This window comes from Gobio gobio, assembly GCF_949357685.1.
Source record: "Gobio gobio genome assembly, chromosome: 21".
Classification (NCBI taxonomy): Eukaryota; Metazoa; Chordata; class Actinopteri; order Cypriniformes; family Gobionidae; genus Gobio; species Gobio gobio.
This window is the reverse complement of record NC_137117.1, coordinates 26,434,779-26,456,493: the sequence shown is the minus strand read 5'-3', so window position 1 is coordinate 26,456,493 and position 21,715 is coordinate 26,434,779. Positions and strand designations below refer to the sequence as shown.

Sequence of the window (21,715 nt, the reverse complement as noted above, 5' to 3'; positions counted from 1 at the left end):
CTGGACAAGGGTGTTTGATGATGAAAGATCTGAAACACCCAAGGACTCTGAGATAAATCCTTGAGAATGTGTCTAATCCCAGCACCAACAGACTTTTTATTGTTTAATATCAAGACCCACACAAGAAAAGCAGATAAAAGTCTGCCCAAATAATCATTAGCAGATCAAAAAAGGTCTGTTTTGATGTAAGGGCATCACTGAGACAGAGAAGCCACCGGACACAGAGCTGCCAGGTGTGAATTCAATGCTTGATGGATGAATCGATTGCTTAAGTCATGCCAGGGGGAGTAAAAGAGCTATTTCATGTGACAAAAGCTTTATATCCACCTATTGTAATAGCTAGAATGGTGTCTCGCACAGTAAATTTAAAACCACCAACAGATCATATGACGGGAAAACTGGCTTTGGGGTTGGAGGAAGGTGACGGAAATCGTGCACACCTGCAAATGCCCCATTAAACCACAAATAACAGGAAAATATTAATAACAGGTACACTTTTTAAGTAGAATGTGCTTTATCTTGCTGTGCCTACTCTTTCATGAATGTCATCAACCCTCTACAAACACACTGAAGCTCGAGCCGCCATTGGCTAGTAAAAAGTTAAAAAGAAATGCAAAAACAATGCAAATGAAAAAAATTCTACAAATATAAAATACACATTTCAAACACTATTAAAGTAAACAGTCAAACAAAAAAAGAACAAATAATATATAACAAACTATACATCAATGTCACAAACACAATAGAACAAAGATGCAAATAAACACTACTGTATTATATTGCATTATTAAAATGATTATTTCCTATATTATTGTTATATTTCTACTGTGTAATTCCTATGCATGTCTGCACTATCGTGCCTGTCTATACTTTCTTCTGCACTGTAAGTTCCTTTCAGCAAGACAAATTCTTTGTGTGTGTAAACATACTTGGCAACAAGTTTCATTCTGAAGAAGTTCTCATTCATTCTGACCACTTTACTAGAACAATTAAAGAAACATTTTTTAATCTTGAAACTTTATGCAAGTGATTTTACTCGCATTGTAGAGGGTTGGTTATTGTGTCCAGAATTGAACACTGAAAGGAATAATATTGTCAGGCCAGGTCATATTCCCAACCACCTACTGCTACTCTTTAGTCTCAAATCTTCTAAACCATTCTACTGCCTTACAATACTTGATAATGTGTACCCTCTGAGGACTTACCTCAGAGATGTTATCTATACGGAAGGGTGGAGGCAGCTGGTCAGTGTCACTGAATGCGATTTGATGCGTTGCCCCTTTCAAGGCAATCTCAGCACGCAGGAAAAAGCAGTTCCCTAAAGTGTCCCTATGGAACACATAATGAGAGGAATATATATGTAATTTCATGTTTTGTTCTGCCATCTCTAGAGATTGAGTGTATTTGGTGGCAAGAGGTACCTCATGTTGATGTGAAAAGATTTAGGCTTGTTGACCTCAAAACCTCCAGACCAGGTGCAGTTGGGTACATCCATGAGACGGACACAGAGAAGCTGATCGTAGTCATTTCTAGGCCAGTGGAACACCACACTGGATCCTGGCAGGGTGGAGATATATCCCTCTGGATTTACTGTACCCTACAACACGTTATCATAAACAAAACATTATAATTTATTTTCCTGTCTTTTACGATACATTAAAAATATCTAAAACATAGCACAAAGACAAACAGGTTGAAAACATGCATTCCCACCTTTCCTCTGACAAATTCCCTCTGCGAGAAGGCTAACTTCTGAGATGACCGATTATCAAGTAGGTATCGTGGAGCAAAGGTCACAATGTGTGTGTCAACATAACGCCCTTTCCCTTTCCTCACATTTATTCCTATAAGACAACATCACATTCCATTATTAAATCACTTTAGCACAGGGGTGTCTGATCCTGCTTCTGGAGGTCCACTGTTCGGCAGAGTTGAATTCCAATCAAACACATCTGAATCTGCTAATCAATGTCTTTAGGATTACTAGAAACTTCCAGTCAGGAGTGTTGCGGGAATCTAAACTCTTCAGGATGTTGGCCCTCTAAGAGCAGGATTAGACACCCCTGACTTAGCAGATACCACACAATGCAAGAAAAACATTTCTTAAAATAGTATAGGCATTCCTTATTACCTATATTATAGATGAGTCCGGGTCTGTTGCCATGCTGAATGACTTTGAGTGCTCTCACTCCACTCCCCCCATCCAGAGAGAAACCCTGGCACCATCCTGGAACACCATCTGGGTGGATCCCTTTACCGATCCGCATGGTGCACCTGTTCAAAGAGGACAAGACTTTAGAGAGCTTTAATTAAGGGTAGTTATGTAGTTAAATTACATTTCTGCTCTGTTGGATAATGAATAAATGGCGGTGGAATTTTTGCAGGCTAATTAAACGAGATAATGTATTCAAAAGCATTTGATGGGTGGCCATAGTGTGAACACACAGTGTTCTTTGGTTTTCCCCTTCTCTTGCACTCACATATTGGGTTGCTCTTTGTCAGTGTAGCAAAAGAGCAGTGGGCTCAAACTCCTGGCTAACTCATGCTCCTCAAACTGCCCGGCGGCATCTGTTTTCCCATTGTCCTGACGGAAGATCAAAGGCAGCCCTGCAGACACAATAACCAGTGGAAATATTACAGACACAGTGCAGTACAATTGTGTGTTCTGTTTAAGTCTTGAATTCAGATCATCAAATTGTAGTCAATGCATAGATATGAAAGCATACCAGTCTTGTTGACAAGCCAGTAGGAAGCAGAGATGAGGATTTTTAATGCTCCTTGGGCTCTGAGAATAATCCGTATGGTGAGACAGAGCAGCCGTTTGTTTACATCGTATAGCCGCATACGCACCACATAATTTTGTGTACCGGGAGGGATGAGCAGCTCCTTACACACAGGAAAGTTCTCTAGGAGCACACCTGAATACAAAAAGCATACTCTCGAATACTTTATGTGGATTAAAAAAAGCTAATTTCATGTTAAATATGTACAAATGTACTCCAGTTCACCTAATTCTATATTTTGTGTTGTGTCTGCTGCATGCAGCACTGCCTCTTTGCCCGGTTTCATGGTTCCCTTGATTGAGGTCCCTTTGATGTAGTAGTTGAGGTCACAGGGAAGGAGGTTGGCCAGCACTAGGGTGGGCAGCAGATAGATGGTGTGACCTGGTTGGCGGTAGATCTGCTTTGTACCTCCGGCCACAGTTTTGGCAGGCTTCTGTTCAGGGTAGTTCTCTTTTTTAATTACCACACAAAATCTAAAAAAAAGAAGAAGTACAAAACAGTTTACAACTCAAGTGTCATTTGTCTTTGATATTTTCTTTCTCCTCCCGGCCTGTTTTTACCGGAAGTTGCGTTTGAGTTGTTCATCAAAGTCTGCTGACTGGCATTCTCTCTTGCTGCTGCTGACCTCACCAGGACGCTCCACAGTAGTCCAATGTATGGGCACCTTACAGAAGAACAACCCCAAGCCTTTAGGTCTTGCCTGAAGCCTCCAAGAGGTCAGATGGAGAGGGATGGACAAGGCCTCTCCGGGCAGGATGGGCGGCAGGACAACAGGTTCTATAGAAGGTAAACAAATAAAATTAGACTCATAATAAATAACACAGGTAAACCTTAGCAAATAGAGTGCGTGTGGGTTTGTAGACACTCTTACTGTCTGGAGCCGAAGGGCTGTCTAGTCGCACTTCCATGGGAACCTCAAGGCGATTCTTAACTGTGAGCGCTGACTGCACCGTAATGACCTTACGTGCACTGCCCTCCATAGTGATTGAGAAAACCACTCGAACAGGCGGTAAAGCTGAGAACTGAACAGAGATTATAGACTTGAACAAACTCTAGAATAATTTAGTGTAATGTTATGAGGTACAAACACTTACATATACATGAGGGTGTATGATGTTGGTTCTGCTAATTGGGCTGCCAACCTAGAAAACCCATGTTATACAATTTTTATGAAGCATTTCCATGTTTCATGAACTTTTAAAAGATTTTGTATTTCAAAATGATGAAATAACGAGAAAAACAAAAAAAAACAAAAAAAAAAACATTCATTTCAAAGACCCCTGAGAGAAATCCAAGACTTCAAAATGCATGTAGAGAGTCACTAATATAATGCATTTATGAATCACTAATGATTTTAATGGTTCGAATGAAGGTCAAAAAACACATTCTACACATAACGAACTACTGAATTTGCACAATTATAAATTGTTTGAACCATTAACACTCACAGTGCTTGAGGGGTTGTTTCGATCAGGGGCGGCGTAGCGGAAGAACACTCCAACCTTGTCCACTGACACTGGCTTCACCTGCTCCCAGCCCACAACACGCACCAGCAGCTGGTGGAGTTTCAGCTCATGGGTGTGTCTGAGGTCAGAGCACATTATCAGCAAAGAGGTGAAAAGTAAAATAAATAACAGTACAGCAAAAAATTCAAAAATGTTTTTTCTTGTTTTGATGGCTGCACAGGGCTACTGGATGTTAAACAGGAGCCAAATAGCTATGATATGGCATGAACGCAGCATAAAACTATCAAAACATTGAAATAAAGCTGGAATACATATACGCAGATCAGGCCTAACATTATGACCACCTTTCTAATATTGTATTGGTCCCCTTTTTGCTGCCAAAATGCATTGAGGCATGGACTCCACTAGACCCTTGAAGTTGTGCTGTGGTATCTGGCACCAAGATGTTGCGAGGTGGGGCCTCCATGGATTGGACTTGTTTGTTCAACACATCCCACATATGCTCGTTTGTATTGAGATCTGGGGAATTTGGAGTTTGGTGCTTCTCAAACCATTCCAGAACCGTTTTTGCTTTGTGGCAGGGCGCATTATCCTGCCGAAAGAGGGCACAGCCACCAGGGAATACCGTTTCCATGAAAGGGTGTACATGGTCTGCAACAATGCTTAGGTAGGTGGTACGTGTCAAAGTAACATCCACATGGATGTCAGGACCCAAGGTTTCCTAGCAGAACATTGCCCAAAGCATCACACTGCCTCTGCCGGCTTGCCTTCTTCCCATAGTGCAGCCTGGTGCCATGTGTTCCCCAACTAAGAGACGCATACACACCCGGCCATCCACGTGATGTAAAAGAAAATGTGATTCATCAGACCAGGCCACCTTCTTCCATTGCCCACTGTTGGTGCTTACGCCGGTGGACAGGGGTCAGCATGGGCACCCTGACTGGTCTGCCTCTATGCAGCCTCATACGCAACCATCTGCAATGCACTGTGTGTTCTGACACCTTTCTATCAGAAGCACCATTAACTTTTGATCAATTTGATCCACAGTAGCTCGTCTGTTTGATCCACACAGGCCAGCCTTCGCTCCCCACGTGCATCAATGAGCCTTGGCTGCCCATGACCCTGTCGCCGGTTCACCACTGTTTCTTCCTTGGACCACTTTTGATAGATACTGACCACTGCAGACTGGGAAAACCCCACAAGAGCTGCAGTTTTGGAGATGCTCTGACCTAGTCGTCTAGCCATCACAATTTGGCCCTTGTCAAACTCGCTCAAATCCCTACGCTTACCCATTTTTCCTGCTTCTAACACATCAACTTTGAGGACAAAATGTTCACTTGCTGCCTAATATATCCCACCCACTAACAGGTGCCCTGATGAAGAGATAATCCGTGTAATTCACTTTACCTTCACGGTCATAATGTTATGCCTGATCAATGTATATTCGATGAAGAACTTCAACAAAATTGTTACCATGGCAACTTATAAATAAGGTTAAGTTGAAGAACTAAAATTACTAAAGTGAAATAAAAACTAAAAACTGAAATAAAACTTATATTTAGAAGAATTTTTAACGAAAACAAAAACTAATAAAAATGACAAAAAACACAAAAATACTACCCACTTTCACACCCACCCCGATCCAATAAATTACAGATGGATCAAAACAAGTCTGCCCAACATTTTTTTCTCATTGAATGTCTTGTCTGTTAAATTACAGTCTAACATGGCAGTACACAAAATGTGGGGCAACCTGGAATGATTGCTTTGCTCAAGGGTAAAATGTTGATGGAGCAGGACCATGATATCTGTAAATTTCCAGCTTCTGGGTCACCTCAGCCTGGAATCAAAAAGTCATAACCTGTAGGCTATGAACTATTCCAGAGTTGGAGAACAAACTGCTTTAGTTACAATCCGTTTCTATCATAACCATCCCCCTGAGCATGGCACTAGAGTTAGGTTTTCTCCAGAAAAAAAGTCACTTTGGATTAAAAAAATATAAAAAAGTATAGACAATGCTGTCCAACATTAGCACATTCAAAGCCATTTGGATTTGTATTTACGAAAGAGAGACACTCTGCTACCTGTGTCTCAGTTTCTCCCGGGCCTCAAACTCAAACGGGATCTCCTCCCCTGGCAGCACCTCTCTCCACTGGCTGATGTTGTGCGTATCGTCTGTCCCAGGCCCATTCACATCAGATATGGAGTCGGCACTACTGCTGTGAGATAGCGCCACTCTGAGGACACAGTAGAACCACCATGTATTTTCCCAAAATATAAAATATAGTTAAATACTGTAGTGTGAGCTCTTCTGACCTGGTTGGTGTGGTAGTAAGAGTAGCAAACCACATAGTGCAGCCAGTATGGTTGCGTAAGGCATAGGGCACAAACGGCTGCCTCCTCTTGGAGAGCTTCATATCCGCTGAAACATGGCATGAATATAAAATCAGCCGCAGGTCTACTTCAAGATTGTGAAATGCCAGCTATATCAGGTATTATGCACAAAATGTTCCTCCCTAAATTACGGCCCAAATCATACATTAATGGAGATGCCACAGAAAAGGAAGACTATACATGAAAATTCAGTAACAATTTCACAACACATTACTTAAAAAAGCATGATTGAAAGAAAAAGATGGTATCATACATCTCTATTTAACATATTTAATATGCATTTATGGTAATGGGTTAGGGTCAGGGGTAAATCAGGGGTTAGGGATTTAAAAAAAAGAAGCCCAGAACTCAGAGAACGATGCTTTCCTGAGCTCTATGACACCAAATACGACAGCCTTCTGACTTCTCTAAAGTTGGCTACGCGTCTATGAACTGTACCTCGGGCATGAATCTGCTGCTCAAGACAAGTCAAGCTGGTAGAGCTTCTAGTTCTAAGGTAGGCAAGAGGAAGACCTGACAGCAGAGAGAAAAGGAGAAGAGACAGAGACATGCTAGGAGGTTGTAGGAAGAGGAGCGGAGACGCATACGGTCAAAGAGAAGGGTAGAATGAGACGCACACATTATGGTAGTATATGCCGTGATCTTATCTAAAAATACAGATAGAACTAATTGTTAGCCACTAATTCAACATGATATTAAGATTTACATTTAAAAAGCGACTTGTGTATTTTACTATACATTTATTTGAAAGATTAATTTTCAAACCATTCAACATTCACTTGTATAAAGCTGAAGTGTGTGATTGTGAAGATGTTAAAATACTATCCTACCATCCTAGCATTGTTCTATCCTAGCTTAAAATGCAAACAACTATAAGCAAAAGTATTTGTAGGTTTTAAAATCTATATTTTTTGCAATTTACACTCACCCAAAAATTTGGAGGTCAGTAGGTGACAGTAATGGCATTATTACTAAAGTTACAAAAGATTTATATTACAAATAAATGCTGTTTTCAGCTTTCTATTCACCAAAGAATCCTGAAAAAAAATATTAAGGGTTGAAAATAAGAAAGGAATAAATAAAACTTTAAAATATATTACTTTTAAAAAAATATGTATATTAAAATAGAAAACAGTTATTTTAAATTGTAATAATATTTCACAATATTACTGTTTTTAATTTTGTGATTTTTTATATTTTTCCAAATAAATGCATTTGTGGTGAGCATAAGAGACTTCTGTCAAAAACACACTTTTGAACAGTAGTCTACATTTGGTGACACTAGTGGTGCCTAAATTACACACTTCAGCTTTAAAAAATGTAGTATAAGATATATTAAGCTCTAATGTGGATAGGTATGTAACACACAGTGCTGCAGTGCAGTTAATCTTTTTTTTAAGAGCTGGATGAGAGTACAGACTAAGCAGACGGCTGCTACTCACTCTGACCAAAGGAGGGGGGGTCCACTGATGATCCCATCCAAGACAGAGTGGTGGAGGGCTGTGGCGACTGCTCGTCTTCCTTGCAGTAATCTGCCAACCACGAAGTCTTGGTGGTGCTGTACTGCTCTGTGTCAGGACGACAGGCCCACAGCAGGGTGTTAATATTAACATACCACTCATAAATATGGAAGCAAACAGTTAGAGAAAAGCATGGAGGCCTATGAGTGTGTTTGACCCAGACTATGTACCCAGTAAGACGGAGGTGATGTTGACATCCAGCCTCTGCTTGGCTCGAACTCCGATCTTCAGGCGTGGAGGATGGAGCCGGCCTGCCGCCTGTCGCTGCCAATCCAGGAAACACGGCCAAGGCTCGATGAATGGCTCCCAGCCTGTAGACCGGCAGAAACAAATGTGTGTGCTTATGAATGTACACAGAAATACATAGTGTAGGGTTTACCCTCCATTCACAATTACTTCTCAACTCAATGCCTGAAAATGACCCCTATGGTTTTCCTTGAAATTCAGACATTTGGTCCGACAAACGTAAAATGGTCAACATCAAAAAACATCCTTAAAGGGTTAATGCACCCAAAAATGAATGTTCTGTTATTAATTACTTACCCTCATGTCGTTCGACACCCGTAAGACCTCCGTTCATCTTCAGAACACAAATTAAGATATTTAAGTTGAAATCTGATGGCTCAGAAAGGCCTCCATTGGCACAATGCACTGTACACGCTCAAGACCCATAAAAGGTACTAAAGACGTTGTAACAAAGTCCATCTCACTACAGTGGTTCTACAATAACTTTATGAAGCGACGAGAATAGTTTTTGTGTGCAAAAAAAACAAAAACAAAAACAAATAACGACTTATATAGTGATGACCGATTTCAAAACACGGCATCATGAAGCTTCGAAGAGTTATGAATCAGCGAGTCGAATCATGATTCGGATCACGTGTCAAACCGCCAAACTGCTGAAATCACTTGACTTTGGCGATTCAAACTGCTGAATCGACTCACTGATTCATAACGCTTCGAAGCTTCATGATGCTGTGTTTTGAAATCAGTCATCACTATATAAGTCGTTATTTAGGGGGATTTGTTTGCGCACAAAAGCTATTCTCGTCGCTTCATAAAGTTATTGTAGAACCACTGTAGTGAGATGGACTTTGTTACAACGTCTTTAGTACCTTTTATGGGTCTTGAGCGTGTACAGTGCATTGTGCCAATGGAGGCCTTTCTGAGCCATCGGATTTCAACTAAAATATCTTCATTTGTTTTCTGAAGATGAACGGAGGTCTTACGGGTGTCGAACGACATGAGGGTAAGTAATTAATGACAGAATTTTCATTTTTGGGTGAACTAACCCTTTAATATATTAATGGCCTAGAAACCGTGCAGAATCTTCATATTTATTATGAAAACATTTCAATATATCTGTCAATATTGGATATTTTATTTCATAATATAACTTAAAAGTTCATTTTTAAAAACAGTAGTAATTTAATAACACTGTTTAATATACTCTTTAACACATCTCAAAATTAATATACATTTTTCAAACATTGGCCACATTATTGGCCATATCAACTTATCTGAATTAGCCAAAATTTGAATAGCAGTGCTTTCCACCTACTCTCCAGGTATAAATTAGATTTTCTATCCAAGATTTTCAACGTGATCTCAGACTTTTGTACTCTAAAATGAATCCAAACCAGCAAGATAAATGTTATTTGAACTGTAGAAAGGATTGACTAACTGAGATCCAGGGTGACACGCATGCCGAGAACTCACCTGAGAGTTCTCTGTTGTAATAATCTCCAGACAGAGTGAAACTAGCCTTGCCTTCCTGCATAGACCCAATCCTCTGGAGAACATAAAGACCTGCAATGGAAGAGAAAAGCTGCTACAGAATTGGCTGCCTACAGTATATATTTGACATATGGAGTATCACAGTATGTGGTCATCCTCACGTGAGAAGGTGAGCTCTGCCAGAGGGACATCACAGTCCAGACAGTCATCGATGAAGCAGATACACACACTCTCGGCCTTCACTTCCACTCCAGATAGGGGAGGAGCCGTGTGGCTGCTGGAGTCAGAGTCAGTTCGGCTTCGGCCTGACATGGTCTCTGCATTCTCCCACAGCCATGTGGCAGCTTGGTCCAACTGACCTATAATGCAACATACACAGATTCAGACATTTAGACACAGATATAGATTCCCACATGTGTCTTTTGCAATTTTGGTAGAGTAGTGAACTGCTGTACCTCTACAGTGAATGAGCGCACGTCTGCAGTCTTCTTTCCTGAACCCAAGGTCCAGTAAGTGCTTAAGCTGGCCTTCTACAATGAAATATTAGTAGAAACTTCAGCAAAGCTCTTTTCTAAAAACTTTACGTATTTAGTTAAAGGGATAGTTCACACAAAAATGAACACACCTTCATGTAATTTCAAACCAATGGAAAGCGTGCGCATTCTAAAATGTATGGAATACAAGTGCCTAACCAAATTGTCAGCATACTGTTGCTTCCACAAAAAGAGTATTGAGCTCACCAGAACACTATAATGTGATATTTTGTGTTCTGTTGAGCTCAATATATTTTTTGTGGAGCAACAGTGTGCTGACTTTGCTTTGTATTGTTTTAGACCAATGACATTCGACATTCGGACATTGCGGATGTCAGTGTTTCCAGTGAATGACCACAACAATGCCATCACGTCTTCAGAAGACTTTGCACATGAGTCATATGAACCACTTTTATAATACTTTTTTGGAACTGTTGTTTCCATTTTGAATCTTAAAAGACTCACAATCACTGTAATTGAATGGAAAAGGTAACTAGCAGATTCTTAAAAGTTCTCCTTTTGTTTCTCAAAGAAAAAAAAAGTAATATGGGTTTGGAATGGCATGAACGTGAGTAAATTACAATATCTTAATTTATAGGTGAACTATTGCTTTAAGGTATTGAAATAAAAACAATATATATATATTTTTTAATTAGTGAACAAACCCAGTAAAGCCTCAGTCTTGAGCCTGAAGCTGTGCTTTGCATCTGTACTAGCAGTGGATGCTGAACTCTCAGCTTCTGTGTCAGTGTCTGAAGGGCCGGTGGATCCTGTGGTGGGAATGGACTTAGCTATTGCCAGGAAAAGCTGCACATCATTGTATGAAAGACGGATGTCTAGAGCAGGAAACTGGATCTGTGGAGGAAACAAAATCTTGAATTGTGTACTTATGGCTCATCCTGACCTGTGGTTCAATTCAACTCAGTACTGACCTCCAAGAGAGGTGGAAAGTCCTCTATGTTGAAGGCATCTAGGAGCCCTGAACTGCTCTGGTACGTTGGGCTGCCACAGAGCTCCATTTGCACATTGACAGGATCAATGATGGACAAAGCGGTTTCCTGCTCGCTGCCCAGCCGACATGAGAATACCTAAACAGGGGAGGAACAAATGACAATTTTTTTTAAATCAAAACAACACTTCCTTTTATGTCATGGATATTGTAAAATCTTACTTCAATGCCTGCTAAGCTGCCAGAGAAAGGCCTGTCCAGAAGTCGAGGCTTGTATGTCAGCACAGTAGTGCCTTTCAGAATGATAGCGTTGGTGTCCAAACATGAAGAATCTTCAACAACCACAAACTCTGTCCCTGGAGGAAAAAAAAGACAAAAGTTAGTTAAGCTTCCACTCCATCTAATAATTCTTTCTATCTATCTATCTATCTATCCGTCCGTCCGTCCGTACTATATTGCCAAAGGTTTTGGGACGCCTGCCTTTACATGCACATGAACTTTAATGACATCCTATTCTTAATCAGTAGGGTTTAATATGGAGTTGGCCCACCCTTTGCAGCTATAACAGCTTCAACTCTTCTGGGAAGGCTTTCCACAAGGTTTAGGAGTGTGTTTATGGGAATTTTTTACCATTCTTCTAGAAGCGCATTTGTGAAGTCAGACACTGATTTTGGACGAGAAGGCCTGGCTTGCAGTCTCCGCCCTAATTCATCCCAAAGGTGTTCTATCGAGTTGAGGTCAGGACTCTGTGCAGGCCAGTCAAGTTCCTCCACACCAAATTCGCTCATCCATGTCTTTATGGACCTTGCTTTGTGCACTGGTGCGCAGTCATGTTGGAACAGGAAGGGGCCATCCCCAAACTGTTCCCATAAAGTTAGGAGCCTGAAATTGTCCAAAATGTCTTGGTATGCTGAAACATTAATAGTTCATTTCACTGTAATTAAGGGGCCGAGCCCAACCCCTGGAAAACAAAAAACATAATACCCCCTCCACCAAACAGTACCGTTCTCCTAGCAACCTCCAAACCCAAACTCGTCCATCGGATTGCCAGACAGAGAAGTGTGATTCGTCACTCCAGAGAACATGTCTCCACTGCTATAGAGTCCAGTGGTGGCGTGCTTTACACCACTGCATCCCAAGCTTTGCATTGCACTTGGGGATATAAGGCTTGGATGCAGCTGCTCGGCCATGGAAACCCATTCCATGAAGCTCTCTACACACTGTTCTTGAGCTAATCTGAAGGCCACACAAAGTTTGGAGGTCTGTAGCTATTGACTCTGCAGAAAGTTGGCAACTTCAGCACACTGGCCCTCATTTATCAATCTTGCGTAGAAACGGGCGTATATATTGGCGTAAGATTATGCTTACACTCCTCTCACCGCCTGATTTATGAAGCTGTGCGTACCTCTGAAATCCAGGCGTACGCAAAACCTGCCCTTGATAAATGCCGCGGCTGAAAACGATCGTCATTAGATTAACACGCCCCTATATATTCAAGTCTCCGCCTCCCCCACGCCCTCATTTTACGCCATGGACATACGGAAGACGGCAAAGAAGCGAAACTTCTCTGAAGTAGAGATCGAGACCATCACCAGGGAAGTGGAAAAAAACAAAATTGTTTTATTTGGAAGTTTAAAGAGTGGGATTAAAGGTGCCCACAAAAAGGTGTACGGTGGAAATCCAGTTTAAATAGCTGTTTGGATGAGAAATTACCTATCACAATTCATTATTTTACAGCACGTGTTTTGAAATAATATGTGTACAATAGTGATGATGATGTGATGTGGAGTACCATTCATTCACATTAATATAATTGCATGACAATTTGTAAGATTAATATTATGATTTGTATTATTAATGACGCTTATTGTTATTTAGAAGAATGTCATTATTATCATTATTATTATTTATTTTATTATTATTTAAAAGAAGAAGAATGTCATTTTTATTATTTTGTCAGTCTGAATTATTTTCAGTCCAGTCCGTACGCAGCTGCCGGGCCTAACCAACATCAGGTAAAGCGCACAGGCTCGCAACTGGACGAATACATGCCTACAAATCAAATGCTTTGGTAAAGTCACACAAATTGAAGTTCATGTTGCACAAAAATAAACACTGAAGTTTATAATTACTTATTCGCACGGGATTATTAGTATATGCGGGGACCTCTGGTGATTTGTAGGCTAATAATCGCAGATAATGTCTGTGATCTTAATCCCGTGCGAATCGGCCATGTCTGTAATATGTAGGCCTAAAGTAAAAATTCCCCCGCAAATGACCTACCATATTTCGCCGAACACCGAGGTGATATTATTAGTCCCGTGCGAATCGGCATCTATTTGGCCGGGATTAGGCCGATCGTATATAATTTTTGCAAGGTTTTCGTGTCCTGTGAGCATTTCTATCTTTATCTTTCACGAAGAATGGCGCTAGACTGCATATGTGCACCGTTATGACTTCATGAGCGGCCGCGCGGATTATAGGCTACCACTTTCACTTTAGAATGAGCACAATTTGGGAGTAAATTGCTTGAATGGTGTGTTTAATATTATTCTTAATGAAAAACACAAAAACAGAACAGTACAATGACAACTCGCTTAAATGGGCACTTTTACATTTAGCTTTGAAACTGAATCTTCCGCCGTGTTATTATAGGCTATATTGCTTAGTTACGTTTTTAATTGCGTCTGTTCTCTAACTGAACGAAATTATTTGTATTACTGTAAAACAATCAAAATGATATCAATACGACTGTTTATAATTTCATACAGCTATATAACGAAAAAACATTTTCAAGTAACATCATATCCAGGAGATAAGTCAGTAAATTCGAGTAAAATCACAGCTTATCCCGTGCGAATGCGCCACGCAAAATTCAGATGTGGGGGAATTTCTAAATCACACGAGGTCCCCAGATAATAGCCTACTTATCCCGTGCAAATAGGGCTTTATTTGTTGTTGTTGTTGTTGTTGTTGTTTTTGTTTTTTTTACAGTGGGTCATAATATAGCATATCTTTGTCAGTGCGTTTTGTGGTGTTAGGAATTGTTTTTCTGCGCATTTTCGCACTAACTCAAAACGTGCGTACACCACCTCCTGAGCTGGCGTAGGATTTGAGCGTGCCGTACGCCAACGTCCATATTGATAAATCTCAAAGTCACCGTGGTTTTGGGTGTACGCCAGGTGTACGCTGGAAATGTGGTGTACGCACTTTTGATAAATGAGGGCCACTGTGCGCCTAAGCATGGGCTGACCCTGCTCTGTAATTTTACGTGGCCTACCACTTCGTGGCTGTTGTTCCCAATTGCTTCCACTTTGTTATAATACCACTAACAGTTGACCATGGGATTTCTTAGTAGTGAGGACATTTCACAAATGGGCTTAAGGACTCAAGAACAGAGAAAAAAAAAGTTCTCGCTCCCAGGGCTGCGAGAACAAAACGACAATTTCGTTCTTGCAGCCCTGGTTTGGGAGTTCTCGCAGCTTTTTCTCGACAAAATCATCTGAGAAGAACTTTTTTCTTGTGGGTGTCCGAGAACTATTGTGTGATTGGTCAGAAATTTAAAGTGGGCGGGGAGAAACGGAAATGTTCAGCACCCACTTTTCTCATGAAGTATGGAATGTCCTGGCCAGAACAAACTTTGTTCTTGTTCTTGCCACCTCGAGAAAACAAACAAATGTTTTTGTTCTTGCGGAGTATGTACCAAGCTTTATTGCACAGGTGGCAACCTATCACAGTACCACACTTGAATTCACTGAGCTCCTGAGAGTGACCCATTCTTTCACAAATGTTTGTAGAAGCAGTCAACATGCCTAGGTGCTTGTGGCCATGGAAGTGATTGGAACACCTGAATTCAATGATTTGTAGCAGTGTCCTAATACTTTTGGCAATATAGTGTGTCTATCTACTGTATCTGTCTGTTCAAATTTGTAGCTTTTAAAACTACTAAACTAAAACTTAGCTTTTAAGTGTATAGGTTGTTAAAACTACTTCAAACTTTCTGGCTAGGCTTTCTCAAGCCAACATCAAAGTTTGTCTACAAACTGTTTAATGTATTTTAATTATTTTATTTAGCAACGATGCATTAAATTGACAGTAACGACATTTATAATGTTACAAAAGATTTCTATTTCAAATAAATGCTGTTCAAGAATATTCTATTCATCAAAAGATTCCTAAAAAATGTATCAAGGTTTCTACAAAAATATCAAGCAGCACAACTGCTTTTAACATTGATAATAATTAAAAATGTTTCTTGAGCACCACATCAGCATATTAGAATGATTGTTGAAGGATCATGTGACACAGAAGACTGGAGTTATGATGCTGAAAATTCAGGATTACCGAATGTATTATTTTTAAAATGTAATTATTAAATCACAGGATTGTTTTAATGTTGTAATAATATTATATTATCAAATAAATGCAGCCTTGAAAGCATCATTTATTTCAAAACATTAAAATAATCTTACCAAACCCAACAGAGTATATACTTTATTATTATAAATTTTTAATTTGAGATCATTTGGGTTTATACTTTGGGAGAATATATACAGTGCATCTGTAAAGTATTCACAGCGCTTCACTTTTTCCACATTTTGTTATGTTACAGCCTTACCCCAAAATGGATTAAATTCATAATTTTTTCCCTCAATTCTACAAACAACATAGCAACATATTCAAAAAGACTTGAGGCTGTAATTGGTGCCAAAGGAGCTTCAACAAAGTATCGAGCAAAGGCTGTGAATACTTATGCACATGCGATTTGTTGCGCTTTTTATTTTTAATACATTTGCAAAGATTTCAAACAAACTTCTTTCACGTTGACATTATGGGGTGTTGTTTGTAGAATTGAGGAAAAAAATTAAGCATTTAATCCATTTTGGAAAAAGGCTGTAACATAACAAAATGTGGAAAAAGTGAAGTGCATTTTCCGGATGCACTGTAGCTGCTTTTATGTTTTAGGAAGGATGTCCCTCACAAGCAAATTTGAAGGAATCAAATTTTTTATTGCCATTAAAAAGTCTTAAACGCCATAATTACTAAATCTGCCTTTAGAAAGCAACACAATATTATTAAGATGTTACCTGTCACATTGAGTTTGACCTCCAGGTATTTATCTTGAGTGACCTGCACAGTGGAACGCTTAGTGACCACACCACTTTTAACAGTTTTGGGCATGACAGCCGCTGTGCTGCCTCCTTGGTCACTGCTGCCACTAGGCCAGCGCTGGTGGGTAGGCGCTGTTCCTTTTTCCACAGGCATCTGCAAAAAGTCCCTCACTAGCTGCAGCCAATCAAAAATTAGGAAAACTCGCAGATTGTTTAAAACCACAGTGAAGCATGAGGAGTCCCGCGTAGACCTATGAGATAGAGAGAATATGGAGTAGGAAAAGCATTAAATCTTCAGATAATAACAATAATCATAATTTGTTACATTTATATAGTGCTTTTCTGGGTACTCAAAGTGCTTTACATTTGGAAGGGAGGAATCTCCTCAACCATCACCAATGTGCATTTAATGTGCATCACTTGGATGATGCGACGTCAGCCATATTGCGCCAGAACTCCCACCACACACCAGCTTATTGGTGGAGAGGAGTGATGGAGCCAATATACTCTATATAATCCTAATCAGCTTCAGTGAGCAACCAGTCTTAGGCTACAGGGTGATAGCTGCCAGACAATAGAATGCATTTAAATGTAGTTTCAGTAGTGGGCCCAGACCTGTAATGCAGCTCCAGCTGCAGAGAGGCTCGGTTGGTGCCTGTCCTGGATGGCTGCAAAATGCAGTCAAACACATTGTGTTTTCCTTCTGTTGGTCCACTGCACCCAGTGAATCGAGTGTCATGGGCCAGGAGTGAATGGGACACCAGGTTCACAGATTTGGAGTTATTAGAGAAACTCTCAAACAGGAGCTTAGATTTCATAAAGTCAAACCTATTAGGAGAGAAAGAGTAATTCAATCTTATCTATAAAAAAAAGTGCAAATAAATAAATAAAAAATGTTGAACAAATTCAGTACCTGGCTAAGGAGTGGTTATGACCTGTGGATTTAGGGTTGTCCAGTAACTCCAGACTGACATCCTTCATGTCCACCAGAAGAGACAGGGATGTGTACACATCACCACTTAACACGGTCTGCATGATGACACATCCATGAATACATTAAATATTAATACTTCATTATAGAAGAGGGGACAGGAAGCGATGGGGGAAGAAGAAGAAATTACCTAATTTGATTTATAAAAAATGTAGCCATTCTCCATAATTTATATCAGGGGTCAGGAATATTTTTGACATTATGGGCCATTTAAAAATTTTCTTGTTAATCACCATTACACTCCACATTGAAAACCTTATTGATAGTGATAATTTTGTATTTATATCAAGTGTTCTAAAAGCCAAAAGCTCACATAATAAACAACTGCCTCTTATAAATATGAACCATAAAACTGTTCATAATAAAAAAAAAAAATTTTAAAACGTGATTCAAGAACGCTGCAGTAATAATCTTACATAGGTGCTGGGGTCTTGGAGATTGTAAGGTCTGAGGAACTCCTCCACAGGTTCTCCCAGATTGTGCTCCAAGAGTCCGCGGATCAGCTGATACCTCTCCAGGTCCAGGGAGCAGTGTACAGAAGACAGGCTACCGTGGATGGACATGTCCGGCACGGCATGACTTAGTTCCCTGAGACAATGAGAAAATGAAATACATGTTAAAAACAAAGACAAAGGAAACCTAAAGTGGGAGTATTTTCGATTAAGGCAGGAAAGCTTAGGCCACATAAGGACAAGTGACTGACTTGTCAAGGTTGCGCTCAACTTTCAGCTTTAGACGGCAGCGCTCCTTTAGCAGGCTCTCTCCACTTCTATGCACTGAGTAAGATGGGAAGACCAAGTCTGTTTCCAGATGCTTTCCAACACTGTCCCATGGCTCACAGGGCAACCGCTCTGCTGCAAATATGTCCATCTCCTGAAGGTCTAGAGCTATACAGTCCAGCAGACACACATGGTCTTCTGTAAAATAAGGACATGTCAATTATCACAAAAGCTGGGGTAAATCTAAAAAATGAAATCAGTAAAAATGCTTTTAGAATTGAAGTTAGGGATAGCTTCAGAATTACAACACTTGAGTGCTGCGGATCTACTTTTGGGATCAGTTTCACCCTATTTTATTCCAACAATAAGTGCATCCCAGATTCTGGGTGCTGACCTGGACTCGAAGGTACATCTGCTTCTGGGATGCACCCGAGGCTGGGCTGGGGTTTGCCCAGGATAAATCCAGAAGTTGTGCAGGAACTTGAAGACCTTTTTTCACTTGCCTTCCCAGTATCAGAGGCAGACTGGGCATCTTTCACTCGATCCTTCAGGAACGATTACAGTGTTAAAATAAAATAAAAAACATATATATAACAACATACATATACATTTTTTTTTATAATTTCCAAAAAATGCATCCAAAACATTAATTGTTCATTACAAAATCAGTATAGAAATTTAAATGGAAAGGAAATAAGACAGAAAAAAAAAACCTTTATGATCTTAAAATATTGAAATTAAAAAGATACTGACAAAACTGTGTGCCTAGTTCAGTGTGCACTGCAGCCAGTTCACCCAGAAATGAAAAATATTTATTATTTAGTTTTTCCATTTCATTCTAACATAATAAAATTATGCTTTATGTTCACATGGATATATGCCATTCAATCATAAAAAATATCAGCATATGGGTTAAGAATGTCAAAAGAATTAATAAATAATAACGTGTCATTTTTGGGTGACAATTACATTAAAATTTAATTGCATTTCCTACAGACGATGCTAAAATGGAATTTAATTAATGTGAGACTGTTCTTATCAGTCATGAAAACAAGTAAAGAGAGAAGGGACACGATCATATTACCAAGTAAGAAACACACATAAGATTAGCATGCCCTGATACCTTATAATGTGAGGGATCCTTGTATGAATTAGCATGCAAAATCAAATTCTTCAACAACAAAAAAAACACAAATGATAAGATGAATGTTAATGTTCATAAACTGTTAATTTAGGTCTGATATTCACCCAAACTGTACACAACCACACAGGGGTTAAATTAAAATTTAATACAAACTAATTAAAAAAACATTTTACTAGAAAACTGTGACCTTAACCATGCACAATAAAGAATGGGACTACATCCATGAAGCACTTTCCTCAATTTGTTTGAGAGATTCAATATATGCTATCATCCCTCAATGCCCCCCCATCCCTCTTTTCCCTTCATTCTCAGATTGCAGCAAACAGTAAAATGCTCCTTAAATGCAAATCCCACAGCTGCAGAGCGGCAATGTAGTGTACACTATATGGGGATGGCAGGACTCACCAGAGAGGGGAAAAAGGTATGTGCCATTGTAAGTTTCTCTACCTTATCTCTAAGAGAGAAGGTGCCACGAGAGCCGGCAAGCAGGAAACAGTTACGCACTCGGAGTTGGCCCAGGTTGGCCACTATGAGGCGTTTAGAGTGGGAGCTCTCTGGGATCAAGAGGACAGGAGCACCAGCCTCAATGTCCAGCAGCACACGAGCAGCTCGCTGTGGGCGATCACGCACCTGTAGGGTAAAAGTGAATTAAAACAATCCCCTTTAAAAAGCTAACTACAATGTAATGACTGCCTACAGAAAAATAAATCACATCTCACTACACTTTCAAAAAAACGTCATACATTTTTAAATGTTAAGCTAATTTAGGGCTATTATATTAAGGTATATAACATGACTTTTGTGTTCATCATGTTCAGACAAACTTCCGAGTTCATTTCACTTTGATTTTTTATAATAAATAGCAGTTCACTTCTAGATTCGCTTTAGCCATGAAACAGAATCGAGTCTAGTTAATCATTAATTAAGATAATTAATGTCTTTTAAATTAAATAATCACATTAGATTACCAAAACACCAATGCTCAAATGTAACATTTCCATTAGCCTTTTTTTAACATTTTCAGTTAGCAAGATGAGAGCTATGATAGTCATTTAAATGGCATATAACATTATATTATCAAATCTAAAATGGTCAAATGAAAGCAAGCTAACAACTTAGCCAACTATCCTTTCACATAACTAACTGGTTTAAAAAAAAAAATCAAGGTTTTGATCAGCTAGAACAAGAATGCATAGCACACTATATTATCTAACAAACTCAGATTTGCACCAAAATCTGTGAAAGATTTGCAACAAAATTCTCATTGAACCTAGAGATCTGGGCATTTCAAGATGTTATATATAGACACAAATATTGGTGCTTTTGTAAATGCAAAGTGTACAAAGGACAAAAGAATGAGAGCAAGACAGGAGAGTATGCTAATGAGTAAGTGCAGATCTCTAGCCAGTGGTATGTAAGAAGGGATTAGAGCCAGGGCAGAAAGCTCAGTGTCTAGACTCATCACCAGTGTCTCCAGTTTAAAAGAAATGGGTGCTGACAACTCCTTGTATAACTCTATCTTGTCTCTGCAGGGAAGGATTGAGGGCAGCCAGCTGATCACCCACAAGCGGTTATCTGAGCAGCACTGGCTGGTCTGTTTTCCCTGGCATGCATGCATAATTTACACAAGGTTGTACAGAAGCACACACAAGGAAGGGACAAATAAACATTTAAGGGTACATTTCAACTTATTCTGTCTAAAGGTTACCACTGAACAAACAGAATTAAAATGGCCCACTTACTGCCTGACCCTCAACGGCTGCTCTCTGCCTGCCCAGGACATCCTGTAGCTGTGTGAAGTGTTGTATGAAGGCCACCACCTCGGCCTGGAAGCGCTGGGTATGGACATACTGGACTGAGGCCATCTGAAGACACACCTTCATATCATATTCTCGCTGCAAGCAGGGGTCAGGTTCTCCATACCTGGAGATAGAGATAAATCATAGATAAACAAACTGTAAAAATGTGTAACATTGGGTTACTTACGTAACCCTGGTTAAATATGCATTGATTAAATTATATAAAAGTGAGAAAATACTTGTGTATGTTGTAGACAAGGGCCTCTCCACCACGCGTTGTAAAACGCTCTCTGTATAGGTCCCCGTGGGGTGTCAAATCACTCAGTGACAAAGTTCCCAGACTTCCTTGCAATGCCAGATCTCCATCTGAAAGTGACAAATTTAGGAAATGTCAATTTTCAGAAAAATCCTTTATTCTGATTTGAACAAATTTCATTATACTTATACACACCAATCATTTCCATATGTGTAAATAGTCGAGAGACACTAGCTTTAGCAAGCTCATTGGTCTTCTTCCTAAGTACCAGTGATAAAGAGTGAACCTGTGAAGGAAGTACACACATCATTTT

General features: G+C 39.7%; 1 protein-coding gene across 1 annotated transcript in view; it reads right to left on the bottom strand.

Moving 5' to 3' along the window:
- Positions 1-21,715, bottom strand: part of vps13d (vacuolar protein sorting 13 homolog D) — a 48,533-nt gene that overhangs the window by 15,112 nt on the left and 11,706 nt on the right. Inside the window, exons 22-52 of the mRNA XM_079803475.1 lie at positions 21,598-21,688; positions 21,386-21,512; positions 21,090-21,270; positions 19,795-19,977; positions 18,598-18,748; positions 18,188-18,401; positions 17,901-18,072; positions 17,407-17,522; positions 17,109-17,321; positions 16,470-16,744; positions 11,605-11,738; positions 11,366-11,521; positions 11,099-11,288; positions 10,356-10,430; positions 10,062-10,259; positions 9,883-9,972; positions 8,334-8,474; positions 8,086-8,211; positions 6,566-6,671; positions 6,334-6,486; positions 4,232-4,367; positions 3,878-3,925; positions 3,655-3,805; positions 3,344-3,560; positions 3,009-3,256; positions 2,727-2,918; positions 2,481-2,607; positions 2,132-2,274; positions 1,714-1,844; positions 1,422-1,597; positions 1,206-1,329 (exon numbers count right to left, since the gene is read on the bottom strand). Of these exons, the coding sequence (XP_079659601.1) occupies positions 1,206-1,329; positions 1,422-1,597; positions 1,714-1,844; positions 2,132-2,274; positions 2,481-2,607; positions 2,727-2,918; positions 3,009-3,256; positions 3,344-3,560; positions 3,655-3,805; positions 3,878-3,925; positions 4,232-4,367; positions 6,334-6,486; positions 6,566-6,671; positions 8,086-8,211; positions 8,334-8,474; positions 9,883-9,972; positions 10,062-10,259; positions 10,356-10,430; positions 11,099-11,288; positions 11,366-11,521; positions 11,605-11,738; positions 16,470-16,744; positions 17,109-17,321; positions 17,407-17,522; positions 17,901-18,072; positions 18,188-18,401; positions 18,598-18,748; positions 19,795-19,977; positions 21,090-21,270; positions 21,386-21,512; positions 21,598-21,688 (4,785 nt within the window). The remainder of the gene's footprint in view (positions 1-1,205; positions 1,330-1,421; positions 1,598-1,713; positions 1,845-2,131; positions 2,275-2,480; positions 2,608-2,726; positions 2,919-3,008; positions 3,257-3,343; positions 3,561-3,654; positions 3,806-3,877; positions 3,926-4,231; positions 4,368-6,333; positions 6,487-6,565; positions 6,672-8,085; positions 8,212-8,333; positions 8,475-9,882; positions 9,973-10,061; positions 10,260-10,355; positions 10,431-11,098; positions 11,289-11,365; positions 11,522-11,604; positions 11,739-16,469; positions 16,745-17,108; positions 17,322-17,406; positions 17,523-17,900; positions 18,073-18,187; positions 18,402-18,597; positions 18,749-19,794; positions 19,978-21,089; positions 21,271-21,385; positions 21,513-21,597; positions 21,689-21,715) is intronic.